This window comes from Pomacea canaliculata, linkage group LG11 (assembly GCF_003073045.1).
Source record: "Pomacea canaliculata isolate SZHN2017 linkage group LG11, ASM307304v1, whole genome shotgun sequence".
NCBI lineage: Eukaryota > Metazoa > Mollusca > Gastropoda > Architaenioglossa > Ampullariidae > Pomacea > Pomacea canaliculata.
In genome coordinates this window covers 2,431,472-2,451,882 of record NC_037600.1, presented here as the reverse complement: position 1 = coordinate 2,451,882, position 20,411 = coordinate 2,431,472, and the positions used below count along the sequence as shown (strand labels likewise).

The 20,411-nt window shown below is 37.0% G+C and overlaps 2 protein-coding genes and 1 long non-coding RNA gene across 4 annotated transcripts; 2 read left to right on the top strand and 1 right to left on the bottom strand.

Moving 5' to 3' along the window:
* Window positions 1–886: 886 nt before the first annotated feature.
* On the bottom strand, window positions 887–5,030 carry LOC112576212 (HRAS-like suppressor 3). The gene is made up of 4 exons (XM_025258507.1): window positions 4,528–5,030; window positions 4,069–4,233; window positions 3,357–3,582; window positions 887–2,972 (listed from the first exon to the last, which is right to left on the bottom strand). Exons 2-4 carry the CDS (start codon window positions 4,184–4,186, stop codon window positions 2,615–2,617), a joined length of 702 nt encoding a protein of 233 aa, XP_025114292.1. The 5' UTR covers window positions 4,187–4,233; window positions 4,528–5,030; the 3' UTR covers window positions 887–2,614.
* A 1,821-nt stretch (window positions 5,031–6,851) lies between these two features.
* LOC112575649 lies at window positions 6,852–8,256 on the top strand. The gene is made up of 3 exons (XR_003101682.1): window positions 6,852–7,299; window positions 7,577–7,774; window positions 8,025–8,256. It is a non-coding gene; the product is annotated as an uncharacterized LOC112575649 (long non-coding RNA).
* Window positions 8,257–9,171: 915 nt separating this feature from the next.
* LOC112575647 (heparan sulfate 2-O-sulfotransferase 1-like) lies at window positions 9,172–19,369 on the top strand. Of its 2 annotated transcripts, none has more exons than XM_025257625.1 (9): window positions 9,172–10,522; window positions 11,983–12,122; window positions 12,353–12,426; window positions 12,891–13,061; window positions 13,375–13,460; window positions 13,793–13,931; window positions 14,463–14,560; window positions 15,032–15,188; window positions 15,326–19,369. In XM_025257625.1, the coding sequence occupies exons 2-9, from the start codon at window positions 11,987–11,989 to the stop codon at window positions 15,341–15,343; spliced, it is 879 nt and encodes a 292-aa protein (XP_025113410.1). In that variant the 5' UTR covers window positions 9,172–10,522; window positions 11,983–11,986; the 3' UTR covers window positions 15,344–19,369. The 2 variants fall into 2 exon arrangements, with proteins under 2 accessions (XP_025113410.1, XP_025113409.1); XM_025257624.1 differs by lacking the exon at window positions 9,172–10,522 and adding an exon at window positions 10,561–11,570.
* Window positions 19,370–20,411: the final 1,042 nt, after the last annotated feature.

The following is a 20,411-nucleotide window of genomic DNA, read 5'->3' as shown; positions in this document are numbered from 1 at the left end:
CTAAATTCCCAAGGTGGGATGAATACTTATTCTATTCTTTAGATGCACACCTAAACTCGTCATCATTCAAAGAAAGAGCGAATAATGATCGTTCGTGGATAGATTGTTGCTGTAAATAATTGTTTGTATCCCCTTTGTAATTTATTTAAAGAATAATTATTTTAAATTAACAAAATCCCCAAAAGGAGCATCCCTTTGCAAACAATTGAAACAAATCCAAAAGTACAAAGCGATATTCACTTGATTTTTTTATTAGTGGGGGAAGTTAGAAACGTTTTTATGGTTCGCCTCAAGGGGCCAGTCCATCCATCTCGCATCTAGCTAGTGGTAAGTGATAGAAAACGATGAGCTAAAGCAGTTCGGGTTTCAATAGAACCGCATACTTGCGATTCCAAATAGAACAGAAGAAGCAGAGAGCTCAGAGGTTAGAGAACTGGTGTCCTAACCCCAATGCTTGATGGTGCGATACCCATGTTGCACATTTATTTTATCCCAGGTTAAGAAAAAGAGCGAAGAGAAGACAGCAAGCGAACTGAGTGAGGACAACTTTGGTCTCTATCCTTCTCTACAAGAGGCGGGCCGATGTCCTTCCCATCCTTCAATGCTCAATGCGTTTTGATGTGATTGTTTTCGGGACGTCAGACAGGCACATCACGTCATTGCTTATCTCCCTTGATCTCAATGTCATGCCTCCTCATTTGTTTATGTTTATGTTATGTGAGTGTCCATCAACATTTTGTTCTTAAATGTGGGGGATTCCACTGCCCACCTCATCCAACACAGGGAGTGCACTTTGCAACTGAAACTTAACATAAAACAGAACTGCAAGCAAGCGTTCCTTTTCAATTTTTCTCATGCAAGCTAAATTCATAAAAACTCCATGAAAATCGTTAAAATTAGCTTTTATTTAGCAGATCAGCAGTTTAAATGGCGTTCAAGCATTGTGACAAGGTAATCAGAAAATGCTTGTTACAGATTTAAAAGGTGCAAAAATGTTTGGGAAATTATGTCAATTCTGTTGATGACAACCATCTCCAGAACCGTACAAAATATGTCGCAGAATTTCTCTTATCGTGAAGTTTCTCTGAGCAGCACTTTGACTTGCAGTCTGAGTTAAAAATATATTTTGGGATTATAATCGATCATATACTGTAGAATCTCCAGGCAGGAGGGATAAGACAAACAACCAAAATATAAAAGCTAAATTTAAGTTCTATCAGGGACAGATATAAGTTATCTCACGTTACGTTTCGTTTTAATATCTTCCTCGTTAACAAACATTCCAAAAACTTCAACTATGTCCACGTGAAAGCAACTAACAAACATTCCACTTTTACCTCCTTCGTGTAAGATTTAAGTATTTGTCCAAATAAGAAGGGTGGTGGGTTTGCCTGAGAGTACTATCGTTTCAAACCATAATCTTTTTTACATTCAAGTATCACAAAAGGTCAGGAGTAATCTACAGCATCATTTATCAACTGATTATTTAAAGATAATTCATATCATATTAGGTTATTTACACGTTTGATATACACATCCATACGCCGCTAGAGGTCATAAATTCATGTCCTGAGCAACCCTGCCTGGTAGGCATACCTCGATTACAAGGGAGACAAGCACGAGATTTGGAGACTGCTGGGATAATCACCCCATTGGTATAACGATCCATCACCAAATACTTGAAACACTCGACTATTCCGAAATGTTCCCACTTAGTACATAAATTAGTCACTTATTTGCTTATGTCCCTTAAAAACTTTGTACTGATCTTTTCATAAATTATCTCCCTTTCTTTAGAGAACAACAGGTGCGAAGGTGCTCAAAGCAGGAGAAACGTTAATCTACATGACACCTGGACAAACAAATTAGCTGAATTTTTACACGAAATCAATATCACATTTAATAGCCTTAAACTTTAATAAATGAAATCATCCCCACTTCATTAGAAGCGATTTCTGTAATATCTATAACCAATTCTCTTAGAAATATTCTATCATCATTGAGAGGACCTTTTAAAAAATCAACATGATAATGTTTTTAAAAAATACATAGTTTACTACTCGATGACTATCTTGCATAAATGTTTTGAATATGAGAAAATATTGTAATTACCGCATAATAAAAACACATAATAGAAAATCTTTCACATATAGTTTGCTTGACCTGATTTGAAATCCACAAAAGTGATAGATTATACAGTACATGGGTCAAGTTTCTTATCAGCAGGGATGCACGTTTAGAAGTTTATCAATATTTACATTACGTGTTCTAATTTGAATCGTCTACCTTTAAAAGGAATATAATTTAAAAGATCATAATCAGCCGATGTATGTCCTGACATTTTAAAATATATTTCATAGCTTCTTCATAGTGTAACAAAAAATAAACTCGTTTAGAAGACGAAACAGTTGATTCCCTGGATGGCACGATCATCAGTTTGTCGTGAACATGGTAATGATAGGTTTGCCACGCGGAAGATTGCATGAATAAAAGGAATACTTTGTGCACGTGATGATGATGATGATGATGATGATGATTAAAGTCCATAGTTCCAAAACAATATTTTAGAGCCAATGGAAGAATTCCCCCATGGAGGTAGCTCCAATAGCTTCAGTTACTTGAACATCCACTTGAGAACGACCATACCGCCAGCAACTAAAGCCCCCGCAGCAACTCTAGCAACACCAACTCCAGCAACTCCAACACCAACACCAATACCAACTCCAGTAACCAAAGACTTCAGACGTTCGACTGCCTTCTCTGCCTGCACACTTGTGGGCACTCCGTAGCGACACCAGGTCGCAAAATGCTCGCAATTGTTTCTGAATACATCGTAAAACATTTTGTCACCATTCATACCATTTATAGACATCTCTCGCCTTGTGCCATCCTCCATGCACAGCATGGACTCCAGTCTCTTTTCGTCCAGCATGGATTCTGCTCTATCCACAATTTCCTTGGGCTCGAATGATCTGACCAATCAACCAATCAATCAATCAATCAATCAATCAATCAATCAATCAATCAATCAATCAATCAATCAATCAAATATTTAAGAAATAAACCCTCCCAGCTAGTAATTTACAATAAAATGACCCACACTATAAAACCAGCCAGCTTAAGAAATGTGACTGAATGTTCTGACGAACCAAGAAATTACATAGTAAATAAAATCTGTCTGCAAGTCAACAACCAGCTTGTTACACAAAAATTAAGAAGTGCATTTATGACACTACTTTTTAAAAAATAATTTGAGATTGATCGAAAAAATTCCAGTTCATTTCATTATTTCATTATTAATGCAAACTAATACCGGCTGTAACACTATGCTAATTGCTTCAGAGAAGAAAACTCACGGGAAGTTGCCATCCAACAAGTTATTTTTCTTTGCCCTTCTCTTCTCAGCTACATCGAAGAACCTCTGTTTCCAGATAAAGCCCTCGGTGGAGCTGGCGGTGTCTGATAGCATCGAGCTGCTACCGGATCCCAAGAGGCTTGTACAACGTCTCAGTTGGGACGACACTCCCTGGAGAAAACTTTTTCTCTCCTCTTTTGTTACCAGGTGGATCACATACCCGTTACCTAGAAACAATAATCACTGTAGTAATCATAAAATTTGATTATGTGTCAAGAAAGCTCGCACACCGCCAGGATGTAATCGCTCATAAGCATCTCCCCTTGTAGACTTCATTTTTTTAAGCTTCGTCAGTCAAATGCTGGTAGCAACACCAACACCTTTCCAGGTGTGTCATTGGCAGTACTTCTAAACTAAGCTTCTAGCCCCCTAATCCAGTACCATTAACATCAAATACCTAACTTTAATAATAAACAGCAAAAATCAACATCATTTATTGTCTGTAATATTATCATACTTATTTAAAGCACTGATCAATTAATCAGAGCACAGCTACCCTACTAACATTAACATTAACACAAATACTAACCTTAACATCATCAGCACCAACTTGAATAACAACTTACCTACAAATATTAAATATCAAACCTACATGATTGTGACTATTACAGTCACACGGATGTCAGTAAATGACTAACATGGACATCACTAACCTACATAGACGGCCCAATGATTGAAAACTTTACTCCCAAACTCCACCAGGTCTCCAATGTCTAGATTGTTCAGAACTTTGAGGTTGTGCTGGTACAGCTCACTTTCCTTGTCCGCCATCTTCTGCCTGTCTTGTTCTGTCACTGTCACGGGTACTTAAGTCATACCTGAGAGTCACATCAAGATTCACACACTGAGAACTCACATGTTTTACATGTTGCAGCCGAAATTTCCTGATCAAGAATATACACTGGGACCTAGTGCATGATGATTTTTTTTTCATCTTTTAAGAAACCGTTGATGCGACATCGTTTAACCGACCAATTCGCGGATAGAATGAGGTACTATCATCTAAACTTGAAAAATCATTGTAATGATGATTAAGAGAAGAATCTTAACCCGTTATATAAAACTGTCAGTGGTTTGAAAGAAAATAAAAGTTGAAAACCCGGAGAACTCACCGTCACAAAATGACAAGCAGTTTTACTTTTGTATCGATGATTCTTTGCTTTATACAGTTGCATTAGAGGTTACCAAGAAAATAAACCAAAACTAAATGTCATTCTCGGAACGATGTGATAAGCTGATTGGCCTACATCAGGGGTGGGCAATTAATTTTCACAAGGGGCCGCATGAGAAATTGGAATGGTTTTAGAGGGCCGGACTTATATAGTTAACTCAGTTTTACCCAATACTGTATAGATAGTATATACACTATCCCTTCGCCAGCGGGCGGGCCGGTGAGAGACAGGAGGCGGGCCGGATCCGGCCCGCGGGCCGCCTCTTGCCCAGGTCTGCTTTAGATGACTGGTTGTATTAGTTGTCGCTCATCTGTCTCTGGTGGTTACAGTGTTTGTGTGATCGGTATTAGCAGTCACCCACCCCGCATTGATTACCCTTCCATCCAGTGTCTCCTCATTTACCTTTCAACACCATCAGCATGCACATCATCATCGTCGTCATCATCATCATGACTTCTTGAAATTGTCTCTCCCTACTTCTCTTAATCCAACAGATTTTTGCCGAAGTTCTTGTTTTCTCTGTCCTCATTTATTTGATCTTTGAAATTTCTACAAATTTCTGTTGCATGTGTCTCTTTGATTCCGCACTCTGATCTCGGCGTGTGCGGACGTTTTGCCGACGGACGTTTCACCGCCGGACGTTTCGGAGCCGGACGTTTTGTCGACTGGACGTTTCGCCGCTGGACGTTTCGGAGTCGGACGTTTTGCCCACCGGCGTTTCGCCGCCGGACGTTTCGCCGCATTATGTCAGAGAGAGAGAGCTTACTTACTTCTCAAAGAATGAAAGTAACTACTAGATTACACAATAATTCTTTATTTCAAACAAATTTTACACACAGACTTCACAGACAGTTCACTTTGATTGTCACAGATTATGCGCAACAGCTTTGAGAAAAAACATTGATACAATGGCGAGAGAAATGTGTGAGCTAACGGTTCACATGAGGAGGGATAGTGAGAGAGAGTTCACTGATACATTGATACAATGGCGAGAGAAATGTGTGAGCTAAGGGGCGTCACACACTTGACTTCGGCTAAAGGTCCCGCGCGAAATGCCGAAATGAAGTGTCCCGCGCCGAAACGTCCGGCGGTGAAACGCCGGTCGGCAAAACGTCCGACTCCGAAACGTCCGGTGGCGAAACGTCCGATCGGCAAAACGTCCGGCTCCGAAACGTCCGGCGGCGAAACGTCCGTCGGCGAAAAGTCCGTGTACCGATCTCGGCCTGTTCCTTATATCATCGATTCTCTAGTCTTCTCTCTTCTGCCTCATTTATTCACTTTTATGTCTGCAAGGACTTTAAGATCTTTGAACGATGAGATAATAGAGAGATAATACAAGTGTTATGAGCCCACTGTGTTGAATGTTTAGTGGCCTCAGGAAGTTCGACTGTACATAAATACTGTGTAAAGTTGTAAATAGCAAAAATGCATGCCGACCCAATGATATAATTAAGTTACAACTCTTTCATTATTTAAAAAAAAGATTTAGGTATCTTTATCTTTCTTTGCTGTAATGGGGACCTTGTAATAAAATTGTAATAAAAGGAACTCGAAAACGCGTTTAAAATTTTCAGGATGTAAGAGATCTGTGTGTGCATATATATGTATGTATGCGGATGTGACATCATGTCATGGACGGGGATTTAATTTTATATAAATATAAACATTCACAACATTTAAAAACACTGCTATTAAATATCAATGACATTTTTCACTAGCTAATGGACTTGCAATCTTGAAACACTATCTACAAGAGTTTAATAACAAGAGTTTCCTAATATGGGTTCGGTTGTCTTTTGACAGAGAGTCTGTGCAAACGATATTAAGTTGCGCTTAAAATAAGAAACTGATATCTAGGAGGTATATGTTATCATTGTTTTGTGTAAACTCAAAAAAGACCTTTATCTTACACGTATACTGATTGAAGAACGCACAACCGCGTGCACGTACACGATAGATAACGAGAAAGGGAGAGATTGCTGAGAGATAAGAATACGAGATACACTGCACTCAGATAACAAGTAATGATGGGATTAAGGCGTAAAAAATAGAAGATAAAAGGGTGAATGTCGACTTTTATTTGGTTGGGCTGTTTATGGAGTAGAGTGACTTCATTTTTCTTAGGGCGAGCTTTATGCGAGGGAAGTGAACATCTCTTTCTCCTCACTGCCTCACCTTCCCTCAACCCTCTATAAAGTTAGCTACCCATCTCGGTTATTTGGGTGGATTGGAGGGTGGTGGTGGATGAGATGGGGTGGATGGGTGTGAGCTGGCTGTGCCAAGGCGGTGCATGTCCGAGTTGTCGTCTATTCACTCGTTTATCCGCCGATGATGCTCATCATCATCATGAGGGAATTAGTCAAGCATATTTCCACGTGTAGCAGAATGCTTAATACTTTGTGTTCACATGACTACAGACAGAAAGGTTGATATACAACGAATCTCACAGTTAAACACTTACATGCGGCCCTTCTTTAGTAAAAAGATTATGGATGGGAAATTTACTGCTGGGGAATAGATTTTCGCCAGTCATGATGTATGCAATAAGGATGATCAAAGGTTAATGTTTATTCATCACCGTGAGTATGGTGATAACTCACTACAGTTAAGTAAGCATTATATTTAGCACCAGTTAAATAGGGTGGACACAATGGGAAATCTGTCAGCCTGTCGGGTAGCCTACCTTCCAGACACCTGTAGTCCACCTATCATGTAAGTCAGAGAGTGTACCCTTCAGTGCAAATGTTTTGATTCCTTTTTTATTTTTTACTAAGGCAATACCAAAGTTCAGCGATCACATAGACCGTCACACATATACACACTACTTTAATCTGTGTTGCAGACTAACAAACAAACGTGATCGACAACAATGCCGACTGATTAACCTCTTTGCTTGTATTTTATTGTGAGCATTCGTACGAATTAACTGTTCACGGATAGATCGACATCTGTACCTGTTTATATGTGTATTCTTCTTCTATTTTTACAGTTAAAATCATTGTGTCCAGTAACATGATGCACCTAGAAGGTTTTCTCTGTTTGTTGTGACACCAACCTAGACCTCGGTATCTTCATCGGTAGCTCCATGTTTCTAAGTACTTCATGTTTCGTCGACGGCTCATGTAAACAAGAATTCGCTATTTTTTTGAACACACAGGCGAAGAATATTTTTGGATTACAAGTGTTTGTAAGTTGTCTCACTTTGGATGCAGTTTTGAGCTCATTGATCATTATTCTAGTCTCTAAAGAGAGTGGCTAGCGAAATAAAATCATCTGACTTGCTGAGAATCCATATATCTGTTAACAAAACTCATACTTATTGTAATTTAACATTTCCGAGAGTGGTTAATTGCGCAAATGCATTTGCTAACAGGTTATAACTAACTGAAAAGCACCTTTCAGTGACAACTGATTTTTTGTGAATTATCCATTTTCAGATATATGACGTCAAAGTGGTCGTTGGCTAAGACCCTAGTCCATGCTGGACACACGTGACATGAAAGGAACCTTTTAGTCTCAACGGGACGAAGATCATTACAAGAGAAAAACTGAGTCAAAACGGGACCAAAAGGATGCCAAGAGGAAAACCTACTCAAAACGGAACCAGAAGGATGACAGGAGGAGAACCAAGTCAACACGGGACCAGAAGTATGACAGGAGGAGAACCAAGTCAACACGGAACCAGAAGGATGACAGGAGGAGAACCAAGTCAACACGGGACCAGAAGGATGACAGGAGGAGAACCAAGTCAACACGGGACCAGAAGGATGACAGGAGGAGAACCAAGTCAACACGGGACCAGAAGGATGACAGGAGGAGAACCAAGTCAACACGGGACCAGAAGGATGACAGGAGGAGAACCAAGTCAACACGGAACCAGAAGGATGACAGGAGGAGAACCAAGTCAACACGGGACCAGAAGGATGACAGGAGGAGAACCAAGTCAACACGGGACCAGAAGTATGACAGGAGGAGAACCAAGTCAACACGGGACCAGAAGGATGATAGGAGGAGAAACGAGTCAAAACAAAATATTACAAAGGGGTGGGCGGAGTCGCAGTAGGAGGAGGACCAAGTCGAGAAGTGGACGAAGTCGCAGTAGGAGGAGGACCATGTCGAGAAGTGGACGAAGTCGCAGTAGGAGGAGGACCATGTCGAGAAGTGGACGAAGTCGCAGTAGGAGGAGGACCATGTCGAGAAGTGGACGAAATCGCAGTAGGAGGAGGACCGTGTCAAGAAGTAGAAGTCGCAGTAGATCGAGGAGCGTGTCCATAAGTGAACGGAGTCACAGTGGATCGATTACAATGGAAAAAAGTGGACTGAGTCAGAGCTGTCAAAGAATAACAACACAACCTGCACCAAGTCCTAGTGTGAAAGATATAGCAACACCAGAGCCGAGTCTATCGAAGAGTTCAATCTTGATAACACCAGCGAACACTTCGCCTCCTGGTGCCTCTGTAGACCTTCCACCGCTGCCAAAGAAAACAAGTCTGAAAAAGAATTCTATCATTCTCGTGGTTCTGCTGCTGGGGATATTGTTTGTGGTGTATCGACGTTGTTGCATTGAAAAACATTCATCTACTTATTAATTGCTAAACAAAGTCTATAACATTTGCGTTTGAACTGCTTCCGAAAAACCTACATAAGAACCTAGAAACAATATTTATTTGCTAAAATAATAAGCCTATAGATGCGGTACAGTTAAAAATGCAATTACACTCCAGATACGCAGTTGCAGTTACAACGGACAGTTATGTAATATTTGCGTTTTTGGCCACATGCAGTCTATCCACGCAACATATTAACTGTCTTCTGAAGATAACATTGTGAAAGAAGATGCAGCTGTCCATATATCCTTAGTATGTATAAATCCAGGCAAAAATGTTCAAAATGGTCGTTAACTTTTAAATTTCTGTCACTAGTGCTTGGATTTCCTTTTGCTATACTGAAAGGTGAGAAATCCAGATAATGTCACATATGAAGAGATTTCCATCAAATCCGTAGACTTTCTTTTTTTGTGAGATGTGAGAATCATATTTTGTCCTTGGACTGTAGCTTTACTTATTACTCTAAACCTCACTCACTGGTGATCTTTGACATAAGTAAAAGTCCTCGAAGGTTAAATCATTAAAAGTTTAAAATCGCATCTGATTCCCTTTTTCTTTTTAGGAGAAATAGATTGATTCTTTAAGAAGCCATGTGATCAATCAGATATGATCTTGGAGTGTTCAGAACTACAGTATGACTTTCAGGCCTTGTATTCAGGTGGAAAAAAAGATAAGTTTTCAAAAATCAGCTTCAATTGTGACGATGATGATTGATGATTGATGATGATGAGGAGAAATGGAGGAGTATGTTCGGCTTATGATTGGCTACTGCTTTAAAAGCTTTTTTCCCCTTCTGCACTTTTCTGAAGCGTCTTGTGTTTGTGAACAAAAGAGAAAAAGAACAAAAGAAATAAAAAAGAGAAATTCCAAATGACAGAAAGACGGGGCACTTTTTAATGCACAGACACTAGAATGTGTTCTTGTTCAGTGGGAACAAGCCACCAGTCAGCGATCAACAGACAAGACTTCAAAGACTGCTGGGTGGCAGCATTGTTTAATCTTGAAATTGAAACGAATTACTTTGTTGACAAAAAGAAACAGAAAAAAAAGGCAACAATGGTTCACTAGAAGTCGGGTGATCAATGTAGAATGAATTTCATACATTCTCGGCAGAGGCTGCTTGTTAATAAAATAAGATTTAATCTGAGTGCAAACTATGTTGCCTTGTGGTGTTCTCTATTTCAAAAGCGGTTTCAATACACCGCGGTCTTCATCCAACACATTGTGAAATATTACTTAGCTTGTCCACTCAGCGGAACAGAAACATCTTTTGTCTCAAGGGTTTCTCAACCTTGTCACCATCTGTAGTAACAAAATATTGAAGAAAGGTTTGTGTTATCTTTAATCTTTATGATAAATATATTTGTACCTGAATAGGTGATGACAACGATGTTGTTGCATTACATATCTTTCATTGCATCTTTCGGCTCGTAAACTAGGTTTACTTATAGCATTGGTGGGGAATGTCCAGCCTTTGGACCGTATAAGGCCCACGCACCATGTGGACCTGCCCTGCCTGCCGAGAAAGCCGAATGAAAATTGAATTAACCGAGCAGCAACATAGCATTAGGTTAAGTTTTTGTTAATTGAACAATGATATATTTTAAGGGAGAGGCAAGGAGAGTCCAGTAGGAAGTGTTCTTGTTGCAAAGTGTTAGCAGTCAGACTGTGGCAAAAGAAATGGCTTGGTCAAATATAGTAGGCTATCTTTTTAAGTTGATGTCTTGTCTAAGAATGAGATCATAAATATCCAAATGGCCATTGGCAGAAGAAAGAAAAAATGTTTTGGACTGTTTTTTTTTTTTTTTAGTTTGTACCCCATTGTTGTCTTCTTCATCGTCTATAGGTCTCAAACGCTATTCCTTTGCCACCTCATCTCTTGGTTCTCGTTTGCTACTTTGATTTTCTATTACCTTGCATGTGATAAACATTTTCCCCTCTGTGGATCTTCGTGAGTCAGTTAGTGTGGACGTGATCCTGCTATCTTTTTCTGCAATTCTGTTTCCTGTTTCATTCATTTTCTTTTCTCTCAATGGTTTCTCAACCCTAATGGTCAATAGGTTCTTTTTTCGTTGTATAACTTAATGTCCTCTGACTACTCTATGGGCAGGGTATGCAAAGCGCATGCGTGATGCAGGAGTCTCGGACGACTCAAACACTTAAGTAAAGAAAAGAGGGTGGCTCACTGTGTCTATCATGAAAGCAACAAGTCCGACTCGACTGGTAGCTTGTGTCAAAGATAAAAGCAGTCATGCTTTACATGGAGCACTCTTCCAAATAGAATTCGACTACAAACACAGGACCACTATACTTTAAAAACCGATCATGTAGCGAGTGCTCCACAAAACTGACGCATCAGATGTGCTTTGACAAGGGGTTTGTTATTGTTCAATTGTTCTGTCTTGTTGATAGAGTAATAAAACGAGAGATGAATTACTGACCATCACAAATGACAGTAACAATCATTTATGCGTAAAAAATTGTGTGGTTTTAAATAAACATACCACACAATCAATGGAAATAAGAGCATAACTTAATGTTGATTCTGCATGATTCTAATGATAGTCGCTAATTAGTGTACTGGTGTACTAGACTTAACATGTCATAGTGTCGGTGTGAATGAAGTTTCAAAGCTTAAATTTAACCAGATTATAAAAATCCTTTTACAACTTAATGCTAAACAAAGAGAGAAAGAATAGCAGTTGATACTGAAACTCGTGATTTATCATATGTAAACACTGCAGTGATGCCAAAACAATTGTTAGAGTAATTCTCCCTATGATTGTAGATTTATGGCAATGAAGGTGAAGTTGGCAAAGCTCCGGTACTTCGTTGGGGGCCTTTCTGCTATCTGCATGATAGCTACCTGTATATGCTTCTACCTATTTGCTGAAATTATCTCCTTAGATGAAACTAGAGTCAGACTAGGTGAGTTTTTGACAAATTGTTATGTTTTTGATATATAGTATTTTTATAACATTGAAAATTAGTTTGGGCACCTATGAGATGTATGAGTGATTGATTCCAGATATGTATGTACATGTGAGTCATCATATAGTTCTGATCTTACATTTACAGGCTGGTTTAACACTGATTTGAGATATTCCTAAGCTCTTTAATCTGTAAATATCAGCTAATCATGTGCTATGATTGTGCAGAAATGACTGTGGCAAAGCTTCAACATGATAAGCTGTACATGACCAGGAGACAGCTGGCAGCAGCTGATGATCTTGTAAGTGATAATCTATATCTCCAAGGCATTTGTGGGTATAATGTGGGGGAAAAAGTGCTTATATTAGTTGACGGAAAAAGCCAGTTTAAATACTGATGAGCAATTGAAATCAGTGATATGTTAGTCACTTGGTTGTCTCCCATCTCTGAGGAAGTAGAATGCCCATTCTACCACAATCATAAAAAATACATAAAATAATGTTGTTAGTGCTTTATGACCCAAAATAGTGGCTCGCAGAAAACAACCTTATTAGGACTGGTTATGAAACAGTGAGTCTTCATCTGTTTCACTACTTTTAATTTGTATAGCTATTTTTTGTCATAATGGAATCATGGTAATCAATGATGTACTTGTATCCCCAAACCAGGTAGCACCAGATTGGTTAGAATTATTGATCTTATGCACTGTGACAGTTGTTTGTCATATGTATTTTAAATCTTTTTTTTTCTCTTTTTCTCCTTCAGGATGGAGTGGACTTTGGTGATGATGATACTGTGGTTATCTACAACCGCATCCCCAAAACAGGCAGCACAACACTGGCTGGCATTATGTATGCACTATGCTTTGTTAACAAGTACTTTGTCATACATGTTGGTATGATGGATAGAGCTAAGACCATTGCTCTCTCTGACCAGGTGCATTTATTTTTATTTTATTACTCTATCAATTTTAATTCCTTTCATGACAGATAAGTGTAAATGTTTATTTACCATGAATTGGCATAATATATTATAAAATATTCTCTGTATGTGTGCATAACTATGAATACATTTGAAAGTCTGTGTAGAATGGAAGGATATTTAGTTGCAACACTGGATGATATCTGCTGCTTCTACACCAAATGATTAGGCAGATCATGTTTCTTTTAAAATAAGACATTTTTCTATATGTAACCCTTTAGATGTTTACCCATTCTTTTGAAATATTTGACCAGGTTTTATGTTACAGATGAAGTTTATGCAAAACATCACAAACTGGCAAGAAAAGAAACCTGCTTTGTACCATGGACATATGGCATTTATAGATTACACCAAGTAAGTTGTTTCCCAGGTGATTTTTCTGGAACAATCTTCAGAATGTTTTTGTGCTCTTTTCACTCTTCAAAAAATGCTCTTTAGTGATTGTTTAAATAGATAGAAGGATCATCAGCACAAAAGATACTTGGAAGGTGCTGGATAAATTTAACATGATTTCATGTTTCGTATATGTCTTTGCTGTCCAATTTGTTTAGCTTTTAATTGATCTATTGAAGCTTAAAATTATTTATGTTGGTTATGTTCCAGAAATCTTTAGAAAATCTAAGCATTTTTTAATTTAAATATTTCTTTTGGTTGTATTCTTTTACAATGTACAGAAAATTTTGCAGATTTGGAGTGAAAAAAAAGCCAATTTACATCAACATTATTCGCAATCCACTTGATCGCTTAGTCTCATTTTATTATTTTACTCGATACGGGGATGATATTCGACCATCTAAGGAAAGAATGAAAGAACGCACAAGAGAGGTAGGATTGGAGGGTTGCTAATGAAGCTTAATAAATGATCCAATTTGTCCATGATATTTTCAGTGGTGTGATAGGTACTAAATATATTGTCACATTTTCAGTTTAATTTTGTGTGAAAATTTTACATTCCTTGCATTTACTTGTAAATTATGAATTAAACATTTACAATCTATCGACTGTCTCAAATATTGTAGAAAAATAGCTAATTGGAGCATTTAAATAGCATATGATTTTCCTCTTTGCGTTTTTTGTATTTGTTTTTATTCACCATTAGTGCTAACATTCTGTTCAGTCCAGTCCCTTGTCACTGTCTAGAAGGGTGGGGAAGAAGGGTTGGACAAATGCGGCAGCAAGATTTCCCACTGTGCCTCTTGCTAATCAGTGGCAAGCAAATCTAGCATGTCAAATGTATCAATTCTAATTATATATAAATATGTGTATCAGTTGAGAATTTAATTTACCTTGTCCCTGCCTCTCACCCACAGCCCACGTGCGCATCTCACTTAAAGAATTTTGCATAATTGTTTTCAGACATTTGATGAATGTGTACAGAGGAGAGGCGAGGACTGTGACCCTGTTAACCTATGGCTGCAGATCCCATATTTTTGTGGCCATGTTGCTGAATGCTGGTGTGTAAAAAGTATTCTCTTCTCCCATCTTTTTAATCTTTCTCTAGCATTAGAACCTTTCTGCTCATTTTTACCAGCCTTGTTCTTTCTGTGTAATTATTTTTCATCATGATAATTTTGACTCCCTCATTTATGCTCTTAGGGTGCTGTAACGGAACAAGATTTTGCTTGCAATCTAAGTTCTTTTTAAGCTGAACTAAGAATAATGGTTCCTTTTTTTATCTGATACTGGAATAAGGCATTACAAACTAAGAAATGTATCACAAAGCTTTAAAATTGTTGTTTAATCTTGTGAAGACTTTCTGGTTAATGAGGAAAAAAATTTGGTTCTAGGATCTGAAGAAAATTTTTAGAAACAGAATGTAGAACTGTTTATGTTCACATTTCTAAATTTCTCTGGACAGAATTGTATAAAATATATCTCTGAAAACTCATGGTATAACTGCATATGTTTGCATACATATTTTAAAGGATTCCTGGTAATGAATGGGCTCTGAAAAGGGCCAAACAGAATGTACTGCAGCGCTACCTGGTGGTAGGTGCTACAGAAGAAATGGAAGATTTTGTTCTTGTTCTGGAAGTTCTTTTGCCACGGTTTTTCAAGGCGGATCAAAAATTTACAAAAGTGGTAAGTTAGTTTCTTTCTTGTTGCAATACTATGTCAGTCAGTGTCTGGACTTTCCACTACTAAACTGATAATGTACGTGCTTTTACACTAACTGTTATGGTTATTCAGTGAATTTAATGTACGTATTTGTCCCACAGGGGAAAGTTCTCACCTAAGAAAGACAGCCAACAAACAGGCTCTGAAGCAGGAAACAGTAGGGAAAATCCATGAATCATCCATATGGCAAATGGAAAATGATTTTTATGAGTTTGTACGTACTCAATTTCACAACATTAAAGAACAAGTTTTTGATGTAGACCAAGATGGAAATTATGTTAAAAAGAGACACAAATATCAATATGAAAAAATCCGTCCCATATGAATTATAATTCAAACTAATAAAATTGAAAATTGTTCTTTTAAACATCAAAAGAAACCAGATAATGCCGTGAGTCAGGCACGAATGCTTTTACCCCATTTTGGGAGCACCAGTTTCATCAATACTGCTATAGGAAAAAACATGTTTTGTGTACTCAGAGTATTTTTTTTTTGGTAGAAGTCATGCTCAAGTTTTCATTGATATGAAGAGAAATGGCATTGTTGTTTAAAGCATGCTCAAGATGCAAGACAGGTGAAGGAATGAGAGAAAGAAGGAGAGATAGACTGAGAATGTGAAATCTGTAGAAATAGGATATATGCATAGCATCTTGACTTTTTTTAGTTGTATTTAAATGTCCATTAATATTTCAAGTAACATTTTAGACAATATACAGTTTTAAAACTCAAAAGCATTTTTATTTAAGATTTTTTAAATTCCGTATTGATGCACTTACCCAGTGTTTAAATAAACATGATGAAAATAAAAGTTAATATTTATTAAAGGGTCGTATTAGAAACTGTTCTTCAGATCTTTTTGTCTGTAGCAGTGCTTGGTTTTTATCACCATTTTTTAGTGGTGCTTTTTTGCATTATAAGTTGATTTTTAAAAAATATTTTGATTTATAGGAAAACATTTTACAAATAATTATTTATTATGCATATCAGATCACTTGCCAGTATTGTGGCACTTAACTAGCTTTTGTGATGGCTGCTTTTATTCAGCATGAACAAAAACAAAAAATTCATCAAATTCTAACCTTGCAAATAGCCAAATCATTATCAAGTTGTGCACCATGAATTTTAATGTGTTTAGCTCCCATTTCTGTCATCACAATTCAGCAACACAGTACTGTATTTGTGTAACTGTACCATAGAATGAAACATGCTTACTTATTCTGGCCACATAAAATTTCCATTTGTTTTCTCCTCCATTACATATCAACGTTCATCTGTGTTTGTCACATCCTTTCATTTGTGGATTTGATATTCAGCAGTAAAGGTGTTTGAGTATTTCTGTTGCAAGCTTTGAAGTAACAAGATCCAAAATATAAGTGATCTATCCCTATGTTGATGGCTTTTTTTGTTTGTGGGGGAAGAAGCCACTGATCTGTCAGACAATATTTCTGTAATAGAACTCCTCTGGAGATTATCATATCTGGTAGTGTGTTGTACCTACTTTATGTTTCAAAAGGTACTATTTCAGTAGTTTCTATAGTTTTATTTGTCCCTAGCAACCACTACTATCCAATGTTCTAAGTAGTACGTCAAGTTGCTGTTATAAAATGTGTGTACGTCACCCCAGAACATCCCATACTGAAACAGGAGTGTTACCTCAAAACATGGAGCACAGAAAGAGTTGATTGTTGTGTGGCAGTTTGAGGTCATAAATTGTAGTCTTGGTAAAGGCCTGTTTTTTGGTTGTTGCTTTTTATATTTTATGTACAGAAACATAATGTACACAAAACCTTTTTTCTCACTCTTTCACATACACATATAAAAATATGATGACATCAGTTTTTAATTTGCATTTCCCAGCATTCATCTAGAGAGCCCAGAAAATATCAATGATTGCTAATTTCTCACTTTTTCTCTTGCAGTCTTTCTTCTTTGTTACTACGATGCCAAGTTATTTTTATGCCTGTAGTAGCTAAGTTTTAGGAAGCAGTGGTATTGCATGTCTTTCTACATGTATTTACAAATATGTGATGCACTTTAATTTCCATCTATATGCAATAACTTCTATCTAAATTTGATTTTAAAATAATGTTTGGTCTAATGTTTACAAAAATAGAGAAACTGTGCCAAGCTTACAAACAGCATTTAGGCATGTGTAGCAAACTTAATAATTTCATTTAACCACTTTCCTGTTTCTATTACTTTCCTGTCTTGTTTCATTTTACTTTTTACGTTACACTTTCAACTTCTATTACAATCACAGCCTGGGATACTGTGTTATTTGTAACGTAGCTGATGTATTTTATGGCAGTATCATTGCATCTGATATTACAGATATTAATGTAATTGTCAGCTGCATTTAATTTATTCTTCCCTAGAAGTTGGTGAAAAGTTTATGTAATATGGCATTAGATGAACATGGAGACGTTGAGTGTCAGTTGTATCAGTTTTCTGATTCTTGACAATGCTCAGCAATGGCTTACAGTGAGTTTTAACATGAAGTGGATCCAGTATAAATGTTATACACACAAATTTAACAGCCAGCATTTCATGTTCTTTCTGAGTTCCATTATTATATCTTGATCTTGACATATGATGATGATGATGATGATGATGATGATGATGGCGATTTGTAATGCGCAGGTATCCATTCCGAAGAATGCTCATTGCACATATGGCAAAACTGTTTTTGTTTTTAATAAGTTTTGCACCAAGAACTGTGGACTTGTATTTAGATAGACACGAGGTGGTTTATATGGAATGAAAGAGGTCATGATTTGTACATTTTTGATGGTTTTACAATTTTATTGTTAATCTGCGACCTGTTCATGTCTTTCACGATTAATTTGCATAATGTTTATAGAGTAGCTTACTTAGTAACCTGGAACAAAAATTGCCAGTTTTCCTAGAAACAGGCTGTTCCCTGTGCAGTCAAAAAAGCATGTCCAAAAACATCATTTCATGCATGGAAATTTCACTTTGTTATTCAGTTGTGCACCTCCCTTAGAAGTGTTGCTTGCTAATTTGTATCAGGGTCTGCATAGTACTTTTCATGTATGATTATGTCATCTTTGATAGATTGTATACAATATTTGTAGCATGTTTAAACATGTTTTTCTTTCATTTACAACACTTGTTTCAGAAATGCAACAATCTTTATGGAGGCAAAATAATGATCTCTTGACAGTTGTGTACTCGTTTGGGCAGATTTCTTTGTCTCAATTCCTTTTTCTTAATCGATGGAACACTTGCAAAAACCATCTGCATCCTTCCCTAGGTAGTCAACAAAAATGATTTTCTTGAATTCTCTGCTATATGAAGTAGATTTTTAAGTTTTGCTATTCATTTGTTTCATCTCCTGCCAACTGTTTGTCAATGTGAAAGGTAAGAGTGGAGGTAATGCCTTCGTTACCATACAACATTTGCACAAATAAAAGGATTTTGTACTTGGAAAGGAGGATTAAGTGCAAGTTTTCTACGTCTTTTTTCCCTCTCATTTTGTTGTCATTTGTGATACATTTCCTTTGCAAATTACAATTTACTTATTTAATGATACCATAAACATCATGTCTTAATGTACTATTTCCAACATGACAGAGGATAAAGAATTTTGACAAATAATTTAACTTATTATTTTTGCTTAAATTGGCTTCAGGTTTACCTTAGGAATACAAAATAGAATCAACTCATCTTCTGTATGTGGTATGTGCCTACATATGCATTTAGACTTTTGTGACTGTTGTTTGTGAATGGATTTTGTGTCAAGTGAAGAAGATAATGACAATGGAGTACTTATAAGTATCACGAAAATAGCAGTTAAACTGTAAAGATGTGATACAAACAGAACTCATTGAGATTTCCATTTGCAAGCCTTCTTTGTCTGGCTTGGTTGAAAAGTACAAGTGCCATAATTAATGTATATTTCGTTGATTTCCCCGTTACGCCTGCCCCAATCCAGATGTCCTATTTGTGCTAGCATGATAATACTATTAATCTGTTATGCCCTCAATTTGTGCTCTGTTTTTATGGTTTTATATGCTCATTTTAATTAGGGCATGTTCATCAATGGGATTTAAAAAAATTGATGTTATTCTGTCATATTTAATTCTTAATTTTTTTTTCCTGTACTTGTTGTCAGTTTTTTTTTTAAATGCAGAAAAAAATACCACCTTAATGAGAATAAAATAACAAGCAAGCAAACCTGCATCTGTTTCTTGTTTTATGTTTTGCCTTCTGAAATAATTTTATAAAACAAAAGTGGAACTTACATAAAGAGGAAAAAATATCAGCTTACAGCTTTGCATTATATAAATGATAACCAATACTCAAAGCTTTGTCAATTTATTTACTACTTTTTGAATTGCAGACTTTTTTGGACGTTTTGCTGTTCTAATTTACATTTTTCTTATTATCCAGCATTAATCTGTTTTATGCATATGCTTTTTTGCAGGATCATATTCCTTTTCTTTAGGACTGGATGCAGGTCTCATTTATATGTATGGAATGAAAATGTCAGTGCCCCTACACCCCAGCCCAGGTAGCAGAAAAGAGGAATTCCATATTTTCCTACCCACCTCACTGATACATTGGTCATTAGACATTGTTACAAAACAGCAAGCAAACTGAGAAAGAATCAAAATAAATCTAGATCAAAGGTTATTTAATGCCTTTATTTAAGTCAAAATATCAGTGCTTTAAAGGTATTTTTATACTGCGGTCATTTTCTGTCATCTGAATAGATCAGTTTTACGCACTGCTCCACTGCACTGTATTCACACCAGGGCAATAATTGACAGCATTGTCAGCTTTGCCAGCAGTGATAGTAAAGCTATGCTATGCATTATTGTCTACTTATACAGCAGCACACGAAAAGTGAGTGGATGATACATCCATATAAGGAGTAATGGTTTGCGTAGTTGTTTGCCTGTAAATATGCAAATAAAGATGATGCACACTGCACAATTATGCGTGAAAATAGGTGAAGCTTTCAACCTTGCTCACTTTTTTGGCATATGGAAAAAAAACCACAAAAATGTTATGCTATTTAAATGGCAGATTTCAAACTATCGGAAGGAATGGTGTGGGGTGATAGTTACTCCATAAGTCTAGCTAGCACTATGCAACACAGAATTCAAAACTCCAGATGTTAACAATTGTAAATTCACGCAGTGCCATAGGTAAAAATCTTGA